Below are 21,397 nucleotides of genomic sequence, written 5' to 3'. Positions count from 1 at the left end.
ATGCCCAGGAAGGAGAAATGACGGGAAGTAAAGAGGTCGTGGACAAAATGGAGCTTGTTGCAGTCAGAGCGTGCATTCCAGAGTGCTCCAGAGAGAGGGAGCAGCGGGGTGGGCGTCAGGGGGACAGGTTTTGCGTAAGAGAGGTTGTGGTAGTTTGCAGTTGGTTTGATGCGATAGGTGGGTGAATTGGTGGAAGGTGCAAGCTGTGGGGGTCCAGTATTGGGAGATATGTCACCAGCAGTGAGGAAAAGCAGAGAGGGGGAGAGCAGGTGGGAGAAGGAGAGTGTCCGGCTTGTTTTGTGTTTTAGTAGGATAGATCTGAGGTTGAGGAGCAGGTCTGTTGATGAGGTTGGGTGGGGAGGTAAGCGGGAAGGAGAGTTGATTATTTGGTTAGAGGGTGCTGGGGTTTGAGGATAGCGGAGAAGAGTGAGGATTAGTGGTGCAAAGACAGTAAAAGCATATGTAAGCATGATGAAAAGTGTAAGGGAGAATGAGAAAGAGAATCTGAGTACAATTAGTAAATAGTTATCCGTACCTTCTGGCCCATTTCTGGCATATTTCATTTTTAGCCTCTTAAAAAGCAACCCTTTAAAAGCCAGACCCGTCTGTGCCAGACTTGGCTCCCTTGATTTATGGAGCTCTGGCCAACACATGAGGTGGGTCAGGTGTGCAGGAGTGGAGGAGCCGCAGGAACACTGCTCACAAAAGCATGGGGTAGTGGGGAGTAATTGGGACACAGAGGCTAAATGAATTCAGGAAACAGACAGCTAGGGACCAGTGTGTATTGGGATCAAAGGATTGAGGTGATGAACTGTGCAGATTGGACCGAACATACCAAGGACAGATAGAATGAAATGAGCAGGGATCAATGGATACACAGCAGATAGTGGATACAGGGAACGTACCGGGAGACAGATAGAAACAGTCTGGAAAGACAGTCAGCTATGCTGCATGGGGTTTGCAGATAGGTGTTTGGTGGGGTTTGGCTGCGCTGTATACTCCTCTGCCGGGGCCGTGGGGTTTGGCTGCGCTGTATACTCCTCTGCCGGGGCCGTGGGGTTTGGCTGCGCTGCATACTCCTCTGCCGAGGCCGTGGGGATTGACTGTGCTGTATACCCCTCTGCCGGGGCTGTGGGGTTTGGCTGCGCTGTATACCCCTCTGCCGGGGCCATGGGGTTTGGCTGCGCTGTATACCCCTCTGCCAGGGCTGTGGGGTTTGGCTGCGCTGTATACTCCTCTGCCGGGGCCATGGGGTTTGGCTGCGCTGTATACTCCTCTGCCGGGGCCGCGGGGTTTGGCCGACGGCTCAGCCTCTGCCGGGGCCGTGGGGTTTTGCTGCACTGTATACTCCTCTGCCGGGGCCGTGGGGTTTGGCTGCGCTGTATACTCCTCTGCCGGGGCCGTGGGGTTTGGCTGCGCTGTATACTCCTCTGCCGGGGCCGTGGGGTTTGGCTGCGCTGTATACTCCTCTGCCGGGGCCGTGGGGTTTGGCCGACGGCTCGGCCTTTGTTGGGGCCATGGGGTTTGATCTCGCTGTATACTCCTCTGCCGGGGCCGTGGGGTTTGGCCGTGCTGTATACCCCTCTGCCGGGGCCGTGGGGTTTGGCTGCGCTGTATACTCCTCTGCCGGGGCCGTGGGGTTTGGCCGTGCTGTATACCCCTCTGCCGGGGCCGTGGGGTTTGGCTGCGCTGTATACTCCTCTGCCGGGGCCGTGGGGTTTGGCTGCGCTGTATACTCCTCTGCCGGGGCCGTGGGGTTTGGCTGCGCTGCATACTCCTCTGCCGGTGCCGTGGGGTTTGGCTGCGCTGTATACTCCTCTGCCGGGGCCGTGGGGTTTGGCTGCGCTGTATACTCCTCTGCCGGGGCCGTGGGGTTTGGCTGCGCTGTATACTCCTCTGCCGGGGCCGTGGGGTTTTGCCGACGGCTCGGCCTTTGTTGGGGCCATGGGGTTTGATCTCGCTGTATACTCCTCTGCCGGGGCCGTGGGGTTTGGCCGTGCTGTATACCCCTCTGCCGGGGCCGTGGGGTTTGGCCGCGCTGTATACTCCTCTGCCGGGGCCGTGGGGTTTGGCTGCGCTGTATACCCCTCTGCCGGGGCCGTGGGGTTTGGCTGCGCTGTATACTCCTCTGCCGGGGCCATGGAGTTTTGCCGACGGCTCGGCCTTTGTTGGGGCCATGGGGTTTGATCTCGCTGTATACTCCTCTGCCGGGGCCGTGGGGTTTGGCCGTGCTGTATACCCCTCTGCCGGGGCCGTGGGGTTTGGCTGCGCTGTATACTCCTCTGCCGGGGCCATGGGGTTTGGCTGCGCTGTATACCCCTCTGCCGGGGCCATAGGGTTTGGCTGCGCTGTATACTCTTCTGCCGGGGCCGTGGGGTTTGGCTGCGCTGTATACCCCTCTGCCGGGGCCATGGGGTTTGGCTGCGCTGTATACCCCTCTGCCGGGGCCGTGGGGTTTGGCCGTGCTGTATACCCCTCTGCCGGGGCCGTGGGGTTTGGCTGCGCTGTATACTCCTCTGCCGGGGCCGCGGGGTTTGGCTGCGCTGTATACTCCTCTGCCGGGGCCGTGGGGTTTGGCTGCGCTGTATACTCCTCTGCCGGGGCCGCGGGGTTTGGCCTACGGCTCGGCCTTTGTTGGGGCCATGGGGTTTGGTCTCGCTGTATACTCCTCTTTAGCCGCGTCATGTGACATATCTCCTCTTGTAGGACGATACATGGACTGATCTACAACGCTCTGAAGCTCTTCATGGAGATGAACCAGAAGCTCTTTGATGACTGCACGCAGCAGTACAAGGCCGAGAAGCAGAGGTTGGCGACTTTGTGTTGTGTGACGGGCAGCTCTGGTTATTCTTAGTCCTGCCTTGGGGGAGTGGGAGATGCCGCCATGCCAGGGAGTCTTCTGCACAGTCTTCTGCTGTCTCCTTCTCTAGGGGGAAGATTAGAGGACGAGAGCGAGCAGAGATGTGGAGCCGGATAGAGGAAATGGCGCGGTTAAATCCACAGGTAGGCCTGTAGGGGGCGCAGCTGTTGTGCCGGCGAGGTGTCGCTCTGCCGCAGTCTCACACCTTTCTCTCTTTCTCTCCGCCGCCTTCCTCAGTACACCATGTTTAATTCTCCTCCTGCTCTCAGCCTGATCTGCTCCATGGAGACAGACACCCCCACCGCTGAGGACATTCAGATCCTAAAGAAGACAATGGAGACTGAGGCCGTGCAGGTGACGAATGGCCGACCTCCCCTCATGGCCGACCTCCCCTCATGGCCGACCTCCCCTCATGGCCGACCTCCCCTCATGGCCGACCTCCCCTCATGGCCTGTGCCCACTGTCATTGTGCCCACTCATAACCATTGCCCTGACCGCACGGTCATTGTACAGGAGAGGAGGTGAGCTGTGACATCTATTGTTAGTGTTGGATCAGTCATTGTACAGGAGAGGAGGTTAGCTGTGACATCTATTGTTAGTGTTGGATCAGTCATTGTACAGGAGAGGAGGTGAGCTGTGACATCTATTGTTAGTGTTGGATCAGTCATTGTACAGGAGAGGAGGTGAGCTGTGACATCTATTGTTAGTGTTGGATCAGTCATTGTACATGAGAGGAGGTGAGCTGTGACCTCTATTAGTGTTGGATCAGTCATTGTACAGGAGAGGAGGTGAGCTGTGACCTCTATTAGTGTTGGATCAGTCATTGTACAGGAGAGGAGGTGAGCTGTGACATCTATTTTTAGTGTTGGATCAGTCATTGTACAGGAGAGGAGGTGAGCTGTGAAATCTATTGTTAGTGTTGGATCTGTCATTGTACAGGAGAGGAGGTGGACTGTGACATCTATTAGTGTTGGATCAGTCATTGTACAGGAGAGGAGGTGAGCTGTGACATCTATTGTTAGTGTTGGATCAGTCATTGTACAAGAGAGGAGGTGAGCTGTGACATCTATTAGTGTTGGATCAGTCATTGTACAGGAGAGGAGGTGAGCTGTGACATCTATTGTTAGTGTTGGATCAGTCATTGTACAAGAGAGGAGGTGAGCTGTGACATCTATTGTTAGTGTTGGATCAGTCATTGTACAGGAGAGGAGGTGAGCTGTGACATCTATTGTTAGTGTTGGATCAGTCATTGTACAGGAGAGGAGGTGAGCTGTGACATCTATTGTTAGTGTTAGATCAGTCATTGTACCAATAGATATCACAGCTCACCTGCTCTCCGGTACAATAACTGATGCACCACAAACAATAGATGTACAGGAGAGGAGGTGAGCTGTGACATCTATTGTTAGTGTTGGATCAGTTATTGTACAGGAGAGGAGGTGTGCTCTGACATCTATTAGTGGTGTATCAGTCATTGTACAGGAGAGGAGGTGAGCTGTGACATTTATTGTTAGTGTTGGATCAGTCACTGTACAGGAGGAGGAGGAGGTGAGCTGTGAAATCACCTATTGTGAATGGTGGATCCTGTGTTATCTACTGTATATAGAGGTGTTGCCAGTCATTGTACAGGAGGGGGAGGAGGTGAGCTGTGATATCAGCTGTATACAGAGCCGCTGCCTCTGATGATTTGGCATCTTGCAGTAAAGTCTTTTTGAAAGGAGAAAGTATAAATCTCAGTGTGAAAATTACAGGAGTCATCATCAACAGAAAAGCAGCTGTGAAGGAGGAGGGATCTGACGGCTTCTCTGTGAGATCCATCCCGGATAAACGACCCCCCACTCCTGCTCCGATCAATCCCTCCCATCCCCCCTCCCCACCGATACGATCAATCACTTCCCCCCCCCCCTTGCTCCGATCAATCACTCCCCCCTTGCTCCGATCAATCACTCCCCCCTTGCTCCGATCAATCACTCCCCCCTTGCTCCGATCAATCACTCCCCCCTTGCTCCGATCAATCACTCCCCCCTTGCTCCGATCAATAGCTCACCCCCCGTTGCTCCGATCAATCACTCCCCCCTCCCATTTCTCCTCCTCCCCCTCCCATCTTTCCTCCTCCCCCCTCCCTTCTTTCCTCCTCCCCCCTCCCATCTTTCCTCCTCCCCCCCTCCCATCTTTCCTCCTCCCCCCCTCCCATCTTTCCTCCTCCCCCCCTCCCATCTTTCCTCCTCCCCCCCCTCCCATCTTTCCTCCTCCCCCCTCCCATCTTTCCTCCTCCCCCCTCCCATCTTTCCTCCTCCCCCCCTCCCATCTTTCCTCCTCCCCCCCTCCCATCTTTCCTCCTCCCCCCCTCCCATCTTTCCTCCTCCCCCCCTCCCATCTTTCCTCCTCCCCCCCTCCCATCTTTCCTCCTCCCCCCTCCCATCTTTCCTCCTCCCCCCCTCCCATCTTTCCTCCTCCCCCCCTCCCATCTTTCCTCCTCCCCCCCTCCCATCTTTCCTCCTCCCCCCCTCCCATCTTTCCTCCTCCCCCCCCTCCCATCTTTCCTCCTCCCCCCCCTCCCATCTTTCCTCCTCCCCCCTCCCATCTTTCCTCCGCCCCCTCCCATCTCTCCTCCTCCTCCGCCCCCTCCCATCTCTCCTCCTCCTCCGCCCCCTCCCATCTCTCCTCCTCCTCCGCCCCCTCCCATCTCTCCTCCTCCTCCGCCCCCTCCCATCTCTCCTTCTCCTCCTCCCGCTCCGATTTCTCCTCCTCCCCCCCCCCGCTCCGATCGCTCCTCCCCCGATCACTCCTCCTCCCCCTGATCCTCCTTATGTCTCATGGGAGCGTCCTACAAATGAATGCTGGTAGTCAGTGATGCGCGGGGGGACTGGGGTCACGGAGCGGGGGGATGGGCCTGGGGTCACGGATCGGCATCCGTCACCTGCAGGAATCCTCACCCTGATCCCCACTTTTCTGGATGGAGATCTCTTCCTCCGTCTCTGCTCCTCTTCTTACCAGATTGGGTGACAGCTGCGATCTCGGGTTGTCAGCTGCTAGCATAGCACAATCCCAGGCATTGTTGTGGGGGAGGGGAAGCAGTGCCGTCACCCAGACTGAGGTTGGCATCAGTGTTTTATTCCAGCCCCCAGCAATGTGCGCAGTGTGACCGGTGGCTTAGGCTAGTGCTGCAGCTGATCGTCACTGGTGAGGATGGTGTGGATGGTCGCATAGGCTAGTGCTGCAGCTGATCGTCACTGGTGAGGATGGTGTAGATGGTGGCATGGGCTAGTGCTGCAGCTGATCGTCATTGGTGAGGATGGTGTAGATGGTGGCATGGGCTAGTGCTGCAGCTGATCGTCACTGGTGAAGATGGTGTGGATGGTGGCATGGGCTAGTGCTGCAGCTGATCGTCACTGGTGAGGATGGTGTAGATGGTGGCATGGGCTAGTGCTGCAGCTGATCGTCACTGGTGAGGATGGTGTAGATGGTGGCATGGGCTAATGCTTCAGCTGATCGTTACTGGTGAGGATGGTGTAGATGGTAGCATGGGCTAGTGCTGCAGCTGATCGTTACTGGTGAGGATGGTGTAGATGGTAGCATGGGCTAGTGCTGCAGCTGATCGTCACTGATGAGGATGGTGTAGATGGTGGCATGGGCTAATGCTGCAGCTGATCGTCACTGGTGAGGATGGTGTAGGTGGTGGCATGGGCTTGTGCTGCAGCTGATCGTCACTGATGAGGATGGTGTAGATGGTGGCATGGGCTAATGCTGCAGCTGATCGTCACTGGTGAGGATGGTGTAGGTGGTGGCATGGACTAGTGCTGCAGCTGATCGTCACTGGTGAGGATGGTGTAGATGGTGGCATGGGCTAGTGCTGCAGCTGATCGTCACTGGTGAGGATGCTGTGGATGGTCGCATGGGCTAGCGCTGCAGCTGATCGTCACTGGTGAGGATGGTGTAGATGGTGGCATGGGCTAGCGCTGCAGCTGATCGTCACTGGTGAGGGTTGGATTTAGTCGGCTTTTCCTTGTAGAATTGCATTTCTCCTTTCTCATCATTGTCTGGATTTTCTTCTTTTCCTTTAGGTTCTTCCTCTGCTTCTTCATCTCTTCTTTATACTCTTTTGCGTTTTATACACGTGTGGCAGAATTGTGTCCTGATGCCCCACAGGCCTTTAATAATAAAATTACCCTCCCCCAATTCTGCCACCTTTCCACCATGGCTCTGGTCCCTAAGGTGGGCGCTCCAGGAAAGTGCAACCCCTCCACACCCCATCTACATGGAGCCCTTTATACAACCTAATCTCTCCTTTTCATACGTGTTTTTTTTAATTTTTGAGTCTAATGATGACCTCGGCCACCATATACCTAAACCTTGAGTAGAAGGCTGAGCTGAAATGTGCACAGAGCCAACCATTGCTCCTCTGTAGAGATGTGACTGGTGCTCGCTGCTGATCGCCTTTGTTTTTTGTTCTCCTTCAGGTGCCACGTGCGTCTCCACAGGAGCTGATGCTCCTCAGCAAGAAGTCAGAACTTCCGCAGGATATTTACACAATCCGAGCACTGGAATCTCATAAGAGAGCAGAGGAATATTTGAGCAGCAGCAAGGAGACCCTCTGACCCTCTTTGATTGTGACTCTGTCATCATTCTGCCCCCCAGGACATTAAGAAAGATGGTTCCACCAGCCTATGACAAGCAGATGCTCCAGCCTCATCCGAGCAGCACGGAGACCTCAGTTATGAAGCTTCATCTATCTTTCTCAAACTTTTTATACTTCACATGCAATTCACCCAGGTCCAGCACTCCAGGATGTAGGGGCCGAAGGGGTCGCCCCCATTCTTGGCCTTGCATGAAAGACACTCATTAGAATTCTTCATGGTTGGAGATGTTTCATAAGTTCCAGGGAAGCCATAAGGGTCATGTTCTCCTTTGGGTAGAGGCTGCTGTCATACCTCTGCAGGTTGAAGAGGTGAAACCACAGCTGGGACCTTCTATACTTGACCTGCTTGCGACCATCCCCGGACTTCAGCCTCCAGCCCCTTGCTCAATGCTTTTGGTCCTGTATCCAGGGAAGTGCTGCTGGTCCATATTTGGGCCAAAGCGCAGTGTGTGGTTAAAAGGCAATGATAGCGGCTCACTCTGTCTTAGGAAGGAAGTACTGAATTTCACAAATGCCAATCCAGGCCGTACACGTCCTTACACCTAACACCTAGAGCCGGCTGTACGTGGTTACACGCGGCGGCCGGCTGTACGTGGTTACACGCGGCGGCCGGCTGTACGTGGTTACACGCGGCGGCCGGCTGTACGTGGTTACACGCGGCGGCCGGCTGTATGTTACGTGTGCTCAGTCTCCCCATGAAGTTTAGCCCATGGCTCCATGAGTAGATCGGCACACAGGTCAGGTCATCTGGTCGCTAATCAATGATATGAATAGACCAAGCCTGAAAAAAATGCTGTCATCGCCTATCACAGATGACGTGAATGCTGCTGTGCAGGGGTCCAGCACCAAGAGCACTGAAACATGAAATAAAAGACTCATCCAAAATGATTTGTGCACCTAGTGATAATTACTGGTTAAGAGGACCAGATGAGCAGCGGCTGACGAGGAAAGGAAACAAACACCAATAAGGGAGAGGAACAGGCGCTGAAGACTGAATAAAAGTCACCAACGAGGGAGAGCAGTGGCTCTGATGAGTGTGAGGAGCAGTCACCGATGGTGGGGAGAAGTGACTCTGATTAGTGTCAGGAACAGTCACCGATGATGGGGAGTAGTGGCTCTGATGAGTGTGAGGAGCAGTCACTCATTGGTGGGGGGGAGAAGTGGCTCTCATTAGTGTGAGGAGCAGTCACCAATGAGGGAGAGAAGCGGCTCTGATGAGCAAAGGAACAGTCACCGATGAGGGAGAGAAGCGGCTCTGATGAGCAAAGGAACAGTCACCGATGAGGGGGAGAAGCGTCTTTGATGATCATTAGTGTGAGGAGCAGTCACCGATGAGGGGGAGAAGCGTCTTTGATGATCATTAGTGTGAGGAGCAGTCACCGATGAGGGGGAGAAGCGTCTTTGATGATCATTAGTGTGAGGAGCAGTCACCGATGAGGGGGAGAAGTGGCTTTGATGATCATTAGTGTGAGGAGCAGTCACCGATGAGGGAGAGAAGCGGCACTGGTGATCAAAGGAACAGTCACCGATGAGGGAGAGAAGCAGTTCTGCTGAGGAAAGGAACAGTCACCGATGAGGGAGAGAAGCGGTTCTGGTGAGGAATGGAACAGTCACCGATGAGGGAGAGAAGCGGTTCTGGTGAGGAATGGAACAGTCACCGATGAGGGAGAGAAGCGGTTCTGGTGAGGAAAGGAACAGTCACCGATGAGGAGGAGAAGCGACTCTGTTGAGGAAAGGAACAGTCACCGATGAGGGAGAGAAGCGGCTCTGATGAGCAAAGGAACAGTCACTGATGAGGGAGAGAAGCGGCTTTGATGATCATTAGTGTGAGGAGCAGTCACCGATGAGGGGGAGAAGCGTCTTTGATGATCATTAGTGTGAGGAGCAGTCACCGATGAGGGGGAGAAGTGGCTTTGATGATCATTAGTGTGAGGAGCAGTCACCGATGAGGTAGAGAAGCGGCACTGGTGATCAAAGGAACAGTCACCGATGAGGGAGAGAAGCGGTTCTGGTGAGGAAAGGAACAGTCACCGATGAGGGAGAGAAGCGGTTCTGGTGAGGAATGGAACAGTCACCGATGAGGGAGAGAAGCGGTTCTGGTGAGGAAAGGAACAGTCACCGATGAGGGAGAGAAGCGGTTCTGTTGAGGAAAGGAACAGTCACCGATGTGGGGGAGAAGCGACTCTGGTGAGGAAAGGAACAGTTACCGATGAGGGAGAGAAGCGGCTCTGATTAGTGTAAGGAACAGTCACTGATGAGGGAGAGAAGCGGTTCTGTTGAAAGGAACAGTCACCGATGAGGAGAAGCGGCTCTGATGAGGAAAGGAACAGTCACCGATGAGGGAGAGAAGCGACTGGTGAGGAAAGGAACAGTCACCGATGTGGGGGAGAAGCGACTCTGGTGAGGAAAGGAACAGTCACCGATGAGGGAGAGAAGCGGTTCTGTTGAGGAAAGGAACAGTCACTGATGAGGGAGAGAAGCGACTCTGGTGAGGAAAGGAACAGTCACCGATGTGGGGGAGAAGCGACTCTGGTGAGGAAAGGAACAGTCACCGATGAGGGAGAGAAGCGGCTCTGATTAGTGTAAGGAACAGTCACCGATGAGGGAGAGAAGCGGTTCTGTTGAGGAAAGGAACAGTCACCGATGAGGAGGAGAAGCGGCTCTGATGAGGAAAGGAACAGTCACCGATGAGGGAGAGAAGCGACTCTGGTGAGGAAAGGAACAGTCACCGATGTGGGGGAGAAGCGACTCTGGTGAGGAAAGGAACAGTCACCGATGAGGGAGAGAAGCGGTTCTGTTGAGGAAAGGAACAGTCACCGATGAGGGAGAGAAGCGGTTCTGTTGAGGAAAGGAACAGTCACCGATGAGGGAGAGAAGCGGCTCTGGTGAGGAAAGGAACAGTCACCGATGAGGGAGAGAAGCGGCTCTGATGAGGAAAGGAACAGTCACCGATGAGGGAGAGAAGCGGCTCTGATGAGGAAAGGAACAGTCACCGATGAGGGAGAGAAGCGGCTCTGATGAGGAAAGGAACAGTCACCGATGAGGGAGAGAAGCGGCTCTGATGAGGAAAGGAACAGTCACCGATGAGGGAGAGAAGCGGCTCTGATGAGGAAAGGAACAGTCACCGAGGAGGAGAAGCGGTTCTGTTGAGGAAAGGAACAGTCACCGATGAGGAGGAGAAGCGGCTCTGGTGAGGAAAGGAACAGTCACCGATGAGGGAGAGAAGCGGCTCTGATGAGGCTGAGGAATAGTCATTGATGAGTGAGAAATAGTCACCGAGGGGTGAAGCAGCTCTGATGAAGATGAGGAACATGCAAACAAAAGACCACAGCCGCCTCTGTAAGCGCTAAGATGTCTGCCATTGAGTATATGAGATTTGATCAGCATTACTGCTATATAGAATATACTTAGAAAAATGAAGGGACTTAGCGCATAAATTGGGCGATTCACGAGAGCCCACCGGCTGTGGCGAGGTGTACCCTTTCTTTGATGGGACCCTAATCTAATATTTATCAAACATGCCTCTCCTGGGCTAACAGTCTACACATTTAAAGGGCCGGTTGTAATTAACCCTTTCACACCATGACCATTTTTTTTGTTTTCTCCTCCCCTTCTTCCAAGAGCCGTATCTTTTCTTTTTCTGTCACTATAGCCGTATGGGGGCTTGATTGTACTTTTGAAATACATTTTATCAAGTGATGCACTGGAAAGCAGGGAAAAAAATCAAATGCATTGAAATTGCCAATAAAAAGTGCAGTTTCACAGTTTTTTTTTTTTTTTTTTAATTTACCATGTTCATTATACGGTAAAATTGAGCAGGCAATAAGATTTCTCCAGCTCAGTATCATTATGCCGATCGCAAAAATATAGATTTTTTTTCTATTTAAGTGGTAACCAAATTTGGAAATTCTTAATAAATGAAAAAACTTTCTTGTTTCACCATTTTCCGAAACCCGTAACGTTTTTATCTTTCAGGATATAGGGCTAGGTAGGTGAGGGTTTTTTTTTTGTGCCCTAAGTTTAGATTTTGGGGTAGATCCGATGTTTTGATTGCAGTAAAATTCAATGTTGCAGCAGCCAAAAAAAACCCCCATAATTCTGGCATTTCAATTTCCTTTTCTTTTCTCGTTACGCGGTTTACGGATCGCATTAATCTTTTATATTTTGATAGATCAGATGTAACGGGTCTGGGAGGCGGAACCTCAGAGCTACTATACAAGGGGGCGGTCCTTGTAAGGGAGCGGGTGGCGACCAGGGAAGACGGGCAGGCAGTCACAGCAGGTGACCGGGACAGTCTCTGGGTGAACGGGCAGGAGGTCACGGTAAATGACCGGGGCAGTCTCTGGATGAACGGGCAGGAGGTCACGGTAAATGACCGGGGCAGTCTCTGGATGAACGGGCTGGAGGTCACGGCAAGTGACCGGGGCAGTCTCTGGAAGAACGGGCTGGAGGTCACGGCAAGTGACCGGGGCAGTCTCTGGATGAACGGGCTGGAGGTCACGGCAAGTGACCGGGGCAGTCTCTGGGTAAAGGGTAGGTACGACCTGTGATGGCTGAACCTCCAGGTAGGCTAGCAGGCAGATGGAAGATGTATGCTCCCAGGTGAGCAAGCGAGAGTCTCTGGATGAACGGGTGGTCACAGCATGTGACGGCAGATCTTCCAGGTAGGCAAACAGGCAGGTAGCGGAGGAGCGCTCCCAGGTGAGCGGGCAAGAGTCTCTGGAATAGCAGGTGGTCACAGCACGTGACGGCGGAGCCTCCAGGTAGGCAAGCAGGCAGGTAGCGGAGAAGCGCTCCCAGGTGAGCGGGCAGGAGTCTCTGGAATAGCAGGTGGTCACAGCACGTGACGGCGGAGCCTCCAGGTAGGCTAGCAGGCAGGTAGCAGATGTGCGCTCCCAGGTGAGCGGCCAAGCTGGTCCATAGACAGACTGACAGGAGTAGGAAGGCAGACCGTCGGACCTCAGGCTAGCAAGCAGGTAGCAGGAATATCAGGCAGGAAACAGACAGCAAACTGGCAGGAATCAGGCAGGTAACTGACAGGTAACTGGCAACGGGACCTGAGGGCTGAAGCAGAGTAGTGAACAGTGCAACAACATTGCTCGGGCACCTCCATTTTGGAGGAGGTGCCTTATATATGGTGAAGTCCTCTGGCCATTGGCCGGGGACTCCTTAGGACGGCGCGCGCGGCCCCTTTAAGAGGGAGGGAGCACGCGCGCCCTAAGCACAGTGGCCGGGAAGGAGCGCGCGCTGCCAGCAGAACGGGAGGAGGACGCCGGGCTCGGAGCAGAGAGGTGAGGGGAACAGCGTCCCTGCCTAGCAGAGGGCAGGGACGCCGACGCTACAGTACCCCCCCCCCTTTAGGCCCCCCCTTTTTTAGGCCAGACAGAAATTTAGCAAGGATGAGAGGGGCATGGATGTTCTCCCGGGGCTCCCACGTTCTCTCTTCAGGACCAAACCCCTTCCAATCTACTAGAAAAAAGGTCTTCCCTCTTACCCTTTTGGTGGCCAGAATGTTCTCTACCTCAAATTCGTTTTCAGCGGAAACCGGAGCAGGAGGCGTGCCTGTAGACTTGGAAAAAGAGTTAAGTACCACAGGTTTGAGGAGAGATACATGGAAGGAGTTAGGGATCCGCAAGTTGGCCGGGAGTTTCAATTTATAGGCCACCGGGTTGATCTGACTGATGACCTCCAGAGGACCGATGAACCGAGGCCCTAACTTATAGGAAGGAATCTTGAGCCGGACATACTTGGACGAGAGCCAGACCTTATCCCCTGGACGGAATTGAGGAGGATCCAGACGTTTTTTGTCAGCATGTCTTTTCATACGCTCGGATGACAGAAGGAGTGCGGACCGGGTACTCTCCCATATGGAGGAAAATTTGTTAACAAGAGATTCCGCAGCCGGATTGTCCACCGAGGTGGAGACGGGAAACGGGATCCGAGGATGCTGACCGAAGACTACAAAAAACGGGGATTTGGAGGAAGATTCGCTCTCGTGATTGTTGTACGAGAATTCGGCCCATGGCAGGAGATCCACCCAGTCAGAATGGTGGGCATTAACGAAGTGCCGGAGGTAACTGGTCAGGATCTGATTGATCCGCTCCACTTGACCATTAGACTGTGGGTGGTAAGCGGAGGAGAAGTCCAGGGTGACGTCTAGCAATTTACAAGTGGCTCTCCAGAAACGAGAAGTGAACTGTACCCCACGATCCGACACGATGTGACGGGGCAGGCCATGAAGACGGAAGATGTGGCGGATAAAGTCTTTAGCCAGCTCGGGTGCAGACGGGAGGCCTGGCAGGGGAATGAAGTGAGCCATCTTGGAAAAGCGGTCAGCGACCACCCAAATGACCGTACAACCGGCAGAGACGGGAAGATCAGTTATGAAGTCCATCGCTATATGCTGCCAGGGGGCAGCAGGTACTGGCAGAGGAAGGAGGCGACCGGCTGGCAGGTGTCTCGGAACTTTGTTGCGGGCGCAGGACACACAGGCAGAAACAAAGTCTATTACATCCTTGTGCAGGTTAGGCCACCAGTAGTGCCGGGTAATAAGCTGGAGGGTCTTTTTCTGACCGGCGTGGCCAGCTAGTTTAGACGAATGACCCCAGTGTAGGATCTTCTCCCGATCAGGTACCGATACGAACGTCTTACCGGGAGGGAGACGATTTAGACTCACGGGAGCCACCTGCATTACTCTGGTGGGATCGATGATATGTTTAGGTTCTTCCTCGAGGTCAGATACCAGAAAGGATCGGGACAAGGCATCCGCTTTGATGTTCTTGTCAGCCGGGCGAAAATGTAGAACAAAATCAAAGCGAGCAAAAAACAAGGACCACCGGGCTTGGCGCGGATTAAGTCTCTGGGCATGCTGGAGATAAGCCAAGTTCTTGTGGTCAGTGTAAATTATTACCGGATGAAGAGCCCCCTCGAGTAGGTAACGCCACTCCTCCAATGCCAGCTTGATGGCCAATAACTCTCGGTCTCCTATGGAATAATTGCGCTCAGAAGAGGAGAAGAGTTTGGAGAAGAAGCCGCAAGTTACCATCCTCCCGGAAGAAGATTTTTGAGTAAGTACAGCTCCGGCTCCAGAGGAGGAGGCGTCAACCTCAAGAAAGAACTGCTTGTTGCCGTCCGGACGATGCAGCACCGGGGCGGAAGAGAAGGCCTGTTTTAAGGAAAGAAAGGCCTCCTCTGCTTCGGACGGCCACTCCTTGGGACTAGTACCCTTACGGGTGAGCGCGGAAATTGGGGCAGTCCGGGAAGAGAAGTGTGGTATGAAGAGGCGGTAGTAGTTGGCGAAGCCCAGGAACCGCTGAATGGCCTTCAACCCCTCCGGTCGGGGCCATTTTTCGATGGCAGACAGTTTCTCTGGATCCATTCGTAGGCCGGTCTGAGAAATAATGTAGCCCAAAAACGGAAGCGAGGTCTGCTCAAAGAGGCACTTCTCATATTTAGCGAAGAGGTGGTTCTGCCTGAGCCTGAGCAGGACCTGACGAACGTCCCTCCGGTGAGTCTGGAGATCCGGAGAGAAGACCAAGATGTCGTCCAGGTACACCACAACGCAGGAGTAGAGAAGGTCCCGGAAGATGTCATTGACCAACTCTTGAAAGACGGCAGGAGCGTTACAGAGACCAAAGGGCATTACCAGATATTCATAGTGGCCGTCCCGGGTGTTGAATGCAGTCTTCCATACATCCCCTTGACGGATACGGACCAGGTTGTACGCCCCATGGAGGTCCAGTTTGGTGAAGACTCTAGCCCCCCTCAGGCGATCAAATAATTCTGGAATGAGCGGAAGGGGGTACTTATTCTTCACCGTGAGCTGGTTAAGGCCTCTATAGTCTATACAGGGACGGAGAGAGCCGTCCTTCTTTTTTACGAAGAAGAAGCCTGCTCCCGCCGGGGAGGTAGATTTCCGGATGAATCCCCTGGCCAAATTCTCCTCAATATATTCGGACATCGACCGGGTCTCAGCAGCGGACAATGGGTAAATACGCCCACGGGGAGGAGTAGTACCGGGTAACAGGTCGATAGGACAGTCGTATGGTCTATGAGGGGGTAATGTCTCTGCTTCCTTTTTATTAAAGACATCAACAAATGACCAATAGGGAATCGGAAGTCCAGGTAGATTAGTTGGGGTAGGAGAAGGACGGACGGGATGAACAGGAACCAAACAAGTCTTATGACAGTCCTGTCCCCAGCGAAGGACTTCTCCGGTCTGCCAGTCAAGCACGGGTGCATGTCTCTGGAGCCAAGGTAGACCTAGTAAGAGGGCGTGAGAGAGTCCAGGCAGAACATGAAAAGAGATGCTCTCAGAATGCAGCATTCCCACCTGCAGAGTTATGGATTCGGTGATGAGTTGGATGGGACGTGGTAAGAGGCCCCCATCCACAGCAGCGACAGATAATGGTACAGCCAGAGGTTTGGTGGGAATGCGGTATTTTTCTACCAGGGACTGTGAAATAAGATTCCCGGCCGCTCCAGAGTCAAGTTGGGCTAGTTCGAAATAACGATTCTCCCCGCAGATAATAGAGACTGACAGTAGCAGAGATGGAGAGGATTTATTCTTGTCTAGGTCGACCTCTCTGAGCGAACCTAGACACAGGCGTTTCCCGACCTCTCCGGGCAGGTACGGATCCGGTGCTCCTTACTGCCACAGTAGAAGCAGCTCCCTTCGGCACGGCGTAAGTCCTGACGGGTTTTGACCATCTTGGTCTGGTCGACCTGCATAGGCTCAGGAGAGTGTACCTGGGGAGAAACGGAGGGAGTGACGGGTTTCTGAAAAGTAGGAGCTAGACGTGGAAACCTCCTCTCACGGGTGACCTCTTTGGCACGCTCCTGGAACCGTAGGTCAATCCGGGTGGCAAGAGTTATTAGGTCATCGAGAGTGGTAGGAATGTCTCGACCGGCAAGTTCATCTTTAATACGGCCGGACAGACCCTCCCAGAAGACAGACACCAGAGCGTCGTTATCCCAAGCCAGCTCCGAGGCAAGGGTACGGAACCGTATGGCATATTGGCCCACGGTGAGATTTCCCTGGTGGAGGCGTAGCAAAGATGATGCGGATGAGGTCTTCCGTCCGGGTTCGTCGAAGACTTTCCGGAAAGCCGTGAGAAAGGCAGGCAAGTCGGACACCAGGGGGTCTCCTCTCTCCCATAGAGGATTTAGCCAGGCCAGGGCCTCCCCGGTGAGATGGGACATGATGAAGGCAATTTTGGCCCGGTCGGAGTTAAACTGGTGGGACAGGAGTTCAAAGTGCAGGGTGCACTGATTTATGAAGCCCCGAGCCTGAGCGGAGTCGCCTCCGAAGCGAGGAGGTGCAGAAAGCCGGGGTCCGGGGTAGGATACCATGGTATTGGTGGGCAGCGGAGCTGCCGGGTTGCGAGTCATGGCACTGGCGGAGGTTGCTGGCGGAGCAGTCAGAGTGTCCAGGCGAGAATTGACATTCCGCAGGTGACCCAGGATGGACTCCTGTTGGGACCTCTGACGGGACAGTTCATGACAGAGGTCCGAGAGCGAGGGAGCTTGGGTGCCACCGGGTTCCATGGCCCGAGCAAACTGTAACGGGTCTGGGAGGCGGAACCTCAGAGCTACTATACAAGGGGGCGGTCCTTGTAAGGGAGCGGGTGGCGACCAGGGAAGACGGGCAGGCAGTCACAGCAGGTGACCGGGACAGTCTCTGGGTGAACGGGCAGGAGGTCACGGTAAATGACCGGGGCAGTCTCTGGATGAACGGGCTGGAGGTCACGGCAAGTGACCGGGGCAGTCTCTGGAAGAACGGGCTGGAGGTCACGGCAAGTGACCGGGGCAGTCTCTGGATGAACGGGCTGGAGGTCACGGCAAGTGACCGGGGCAGTCTCTGGGTAAAGGGTAGGTACGACCTGTGATGGCTGAACCTCCAGGTAGGCTAGCAGGCAGATGGAAGATGTATGCTCCCAGGTGAGCAAGCGAGAGTCTCTGGATGAACGGGTGGTCACAGCATGTGACGGCGGATCTTCCAGGTAGGCAAACAGGCAGGTAGCGGAGGAGCGCTCCCAGGTGAGCGGGCAAGAGTCTCTGGAATAGCAGGTGGTCACAGCACGTGACGGCGGAGCCTCCAGGTAGGCTAGCAGGCAGGTAGCAGATGTGCGCTCCCAGGTGAGCGGCCAAGCTGGTCCATAGACAGACTGACAGGAGTAGGAAGGCAGACCGTCGGACCTCAGGCTAGCAAGCAGGTAGCAGGAATATCAGGCAGGAAACAGACAGCAAACTGGCAGGAATCAGGCAGGTAACTGACAGGTAACTGGCAACGGGACCTGAGGGCTGAAGCAGAGTAGTGAACAGTGCAACAACATTGCTCGGGCACCTCCATTTTGGAGGAGGTGCCTTATATATGGTGAAGTCCTCTGGCCATTGGCCGGGGACTCCTTAGGACGGCGCGCGCGGCCCCTTTAAGAGGGAGGGAGCACGCGCGCCCTAAGCACAGTGGCCGGGAAGGAGCGCGCGCTGCCAGCAGAGTGGGAGGAGGACGCCGGGCTCGGAGCAGAGAGGTGAGGGGAACAGCGTCCCTGCCTAGCAGAGGGCAGGGACGCCGACGCTACAGTACCCCCCCCCCTTTAGGCCCCCCCTTTTTTAGGCCAGACAGAAATTTAGCAAGGATGAGAGGGGCATGGATGTTCTCCCGGGGCTCCCACGTTCTCTCTTCAGGACCAAACCCCTTCCAATCTACTAGAAAAAAGGTCTTCCCTCTTACCCTTTTGGTGGCCAGAATGTTCTCTACCTCAAATTCGTTTTCAGCGGAAACCGGAGCAGGAGGTGTGCCTGTAGACTTGGAAAAAGAGTTAAGTACCACAGGTTTGAGGAGAGATACATGGAAGGAGTTAGGGATCCGCAAGTTGGCCGGGAGTTTCAATTTATAGGCCACCGGGTTGATCTGACTGATGACCTCCAGAGGACCGATGAACCGAGGCCCTAACTTATAGGAAGGAATCTTGAGCCGGACATACTTGGACGAGAGCCAGACCTTATCCCCTGGACGGAATTGAGGAGGATCCAGACGTTTTTTGTCAGCATGTCTTTTCATACGCTCGGATGACAGAAGGAGTGCGGACCGGGTACTCTCCCATATGGAGGAAAATTTGTTAACAAGAGATTCCGCAGCCGGATTGTCCACCGAGGTGGAGACGGGAAACGCGCCCTAAGCACAGTGGCCGGGAAGGAGCGCGCGCTGCCAGCAGAGCGGGAGGAGGACGCCGGGCTCGGAGCAGAGAGGTGAGGGGAACAGCGTCCCTGCCTAGCAGAGGGCAGGGACGCCGACGCTACATCAGACTTTTCCAAACTCAGCGATTTCAAATGTGTTTTTGTTGTATTTCTAATTAGGCAGAAAGGGGTTGATTTTAAACTTTTATGGGGGTTTTGGGGTTTTTTATTGATATTTTTATTAACTTTTTTTTTTTTACTGTCTGTTAGTCCCCTCAGGGGACTTGAAGTTGCGATCGTCTAATCCCTTGAGCTATACAGAGTGCATCAGCACTGCTATGTATAGTGAAGTCACAATCTCCTATGAATGCAAACTAACTGCACAGGAGAATCATAATGACAGGCACGGGGGTCTTCAGCAGACCCCTGTGTGTCATGACAACACATCGGCGCTCCGCAATCACACCACAGGCGTGCTGATGGGCGGGTGGAAGAACGTGGCACATGTTAAATGCCACTGTCAGAAATTGCCAGCTGGATTTAACTGGTTAACAACCACGGGCAGAGCTCCACCTGCTGCTGTTAGAGGCAGATGATGGCTGCTTAAATCACCCATCATGTGTGGGGAAAGATGCAGGCTCAGCGTGCGAGCCCGCATCAAAGGCTTGGACACGACTAATGATGTACCGGTATGTCATGGCGGTAAAGGGTTAAAAACAGTCTTGTCTCTTTCTCACGTCAGTATTTGGTCAGTATTTTGCATCAGTGTTTGTATGCTAAACCAGCAGTGGAACTTGCAGTAAAAAACTATAATTGAAAGATTGACAGCTGTTCAGTGTTTTGGAGACACTCCTGGTTTTCACTTACAAATACTGATGTGTGAATAAAGCCTTAGGCTGATGGGAGGAGTGCTCAGTCAGGTTAGGGTCCCATCAAAGAAAGGTAGGCCTTATTGCAGCTAGTGGGCTGTAAAGAATTGACCAATTTATGTGCTAAGTATTTCATAAGTTTCATTTTTATAAATCTATTCTGTATAGTAGTAACACTGTCATGCACAGTGTAGGAAAGACAAAGTGCAACACTAAAGGATGAGGGGAAGGGAGCCCAGACTTAGGGAAAGGGGGAGTGGAAACCTCCTAGGCTGATCTGATATCATGCCGTCTCCCCTACCGTACCTATATTGGTTCCTCACCAATCAGGAAACCTAAGCCCTGTAAATCCCAAAAGCTAGGCCCTGCATAGAGAAGAGGGTGGATGAGCACTGGTCAGTCCCCACTATCCACTAAAGACAACAAAGGAGACAAACACACCAGCTCCTCCCTGCAGCAAACTGAAAGTATCACAGGCCAGGGTGTCACTCATAGCAGGAGGGAGGTAGCCGCTGGGTCCCAAATTTAGACAGATTTGAGAAGGCGTCTCTAATGCCAAACAAAGTGACTTTCTGCAACCAGCTGCAGAACGACTGTCTGCTACATATGACACACCCGTGACAGTACCCCCCCTCCTTCTACGAGTGGCCTCCGGACACTCAGGATTAGGTTTCTCATAATAAGAGGTGTTGAATGAACGAACCAGCCTGGGACTGTTCACCTCTGATGCTGAAACCCACATCCTCTCCTCTGGAGCATAACCTTTCCAGTGCAAAAAGTATTGTAGAGAACGACGTTGGAGACAAGAATCTACAATCCTCAAAATCTGAAACTCCAGATTACTATCAACCATTATTGGGGGCGGCGGTAAAGGTGAGGACTCAAGAGGATCCATAATATTTCTTGAGTAAGGACCTGTGAAAGACATTGTGAAGCTTAAGGGCCTGAGGAAGTTTAAGATGAAACGCTGCTGGGTTAATGATGGCGGTTATTTTATAGGGACCAAGGTCCCAACTTCCAAGAAGGAACTTTCAACTTGATATTCCTGGTAGACAATGACACTAAGTCATTCACATTCAGGTCCGGACCTGGAGAGCGTTTTCTGTCAGCCATACGCTTGTACCTGTCTCCCGTGATCTTCAAATTACTCAGAACCCCCCGCCACACTGAGGAGAGCGAAGAAGCAAAACTTTCCTCCTCAGGAACTCCTGAAGCTTCTCCACCACTAAAGGTACCAAACTGTGGGTGATAACCGTATGCACCAAAGAACGGTAACCTGCTAGTGGATTCTTGACGATTATTAATGGCAAATTCTGCCAGCGCTAAGTAGGATGGCCAATCCTCCTGATTTTCGGAGACGAAACACCTGAGGTATGTCTCCAAATTCTGATTGACGCGCTCGGTTTGTCCATTCGACTGAGGGTGGAAGGCAGAGGAAAAGGACAGCTGGACCCCCAGTCGAGAACAGAGCGCTTTCCAGAACTTCAAAATAAACTGGGTCTCCCGATCTGACACCACATCGGATGAAACCCCGTGAAGCTTCACAATCTCATTTATGAACACCTGAGCAAGTGTCTTAGCATTTGGAAGTGCAGGTAATGCGAGGAAGTGAACCATTTTACTGAACCTATCTACAACCACCAAAACCACCGTTTTGCCTGCAGAAACCGGTAGATCAGAAATAAAATCCATGGACAAGTGTGTCCATGGCCTGCTAGGACTAGATGGCGGAAGAAGAGAACCAGACGGATGGGTATGTGAAACTTTAGAACGCGCGCAAATACTACACACAGATACATGTTCAACCACATCCCGATGCAACCCCGGCCACCAAAAACAAGAGAGGAGGTC

General features: G+C 53.4%; 1 protein-coding gene across 2 annotated transcripts in view; it reads left to right on the top strand.

Annotated features, from left to right (window-relative positions):
* PPP2R5D (protein phosphatase 2 regulatory subunit B'delta) overlaps positions 1–11,266 on the top strand; it is a 96,335-nt gene extending 85,069 nt beyond the window's left edge. The window contains exons 12-15 of one of the 2 annotated variants that reach the window (XM_073671651.1): positions 2,707–2,808; positions 2,931–3,003; positions 3,098–3,214; positions 7,321–11,266. In XM_073671651.1, the coding sequence (XP_073527752.1) occupies positions 2,707–2,808; positions 2,931–3,003; positions 3,098–3,214; positions 7,321–7,458 (430 nt within the window). In that variant the 3' untranslated portion in view covers positions 7,459–11,266. The remainder of the gene's footprint in view (positions 1–2,706; positions 2,809–2,930; positions 3,004–3,097; positions 3,215–7,320) is intronic. The other variant, XM_073671652.1, reaches the window with a different exon arrangement.
* The last annotated feature ends 10,131 nt before the right edge of the window (positions 11,267–21,397 follow it).

Source organism: Phyllobates terribilis, unplaced genomic scaffold (genome assembly GCF_046119375.1).
Source record: "Phyllobates terribilis strain yellow unplaced genomic scaffold, ASM4611937v1 Scaffold_3__8_contigs__length_932513732, whole genome shotgun sequence".
Lineage (NCBI taxonomy): Eukaryota > Metazoa > Chordata > Amphibia > Anura > Dendrobatidae > Phyllobates > Phyllobates terribilis.
This window is presented reverse-complemented; position numbering and strand designations above follow the sequence as displayed.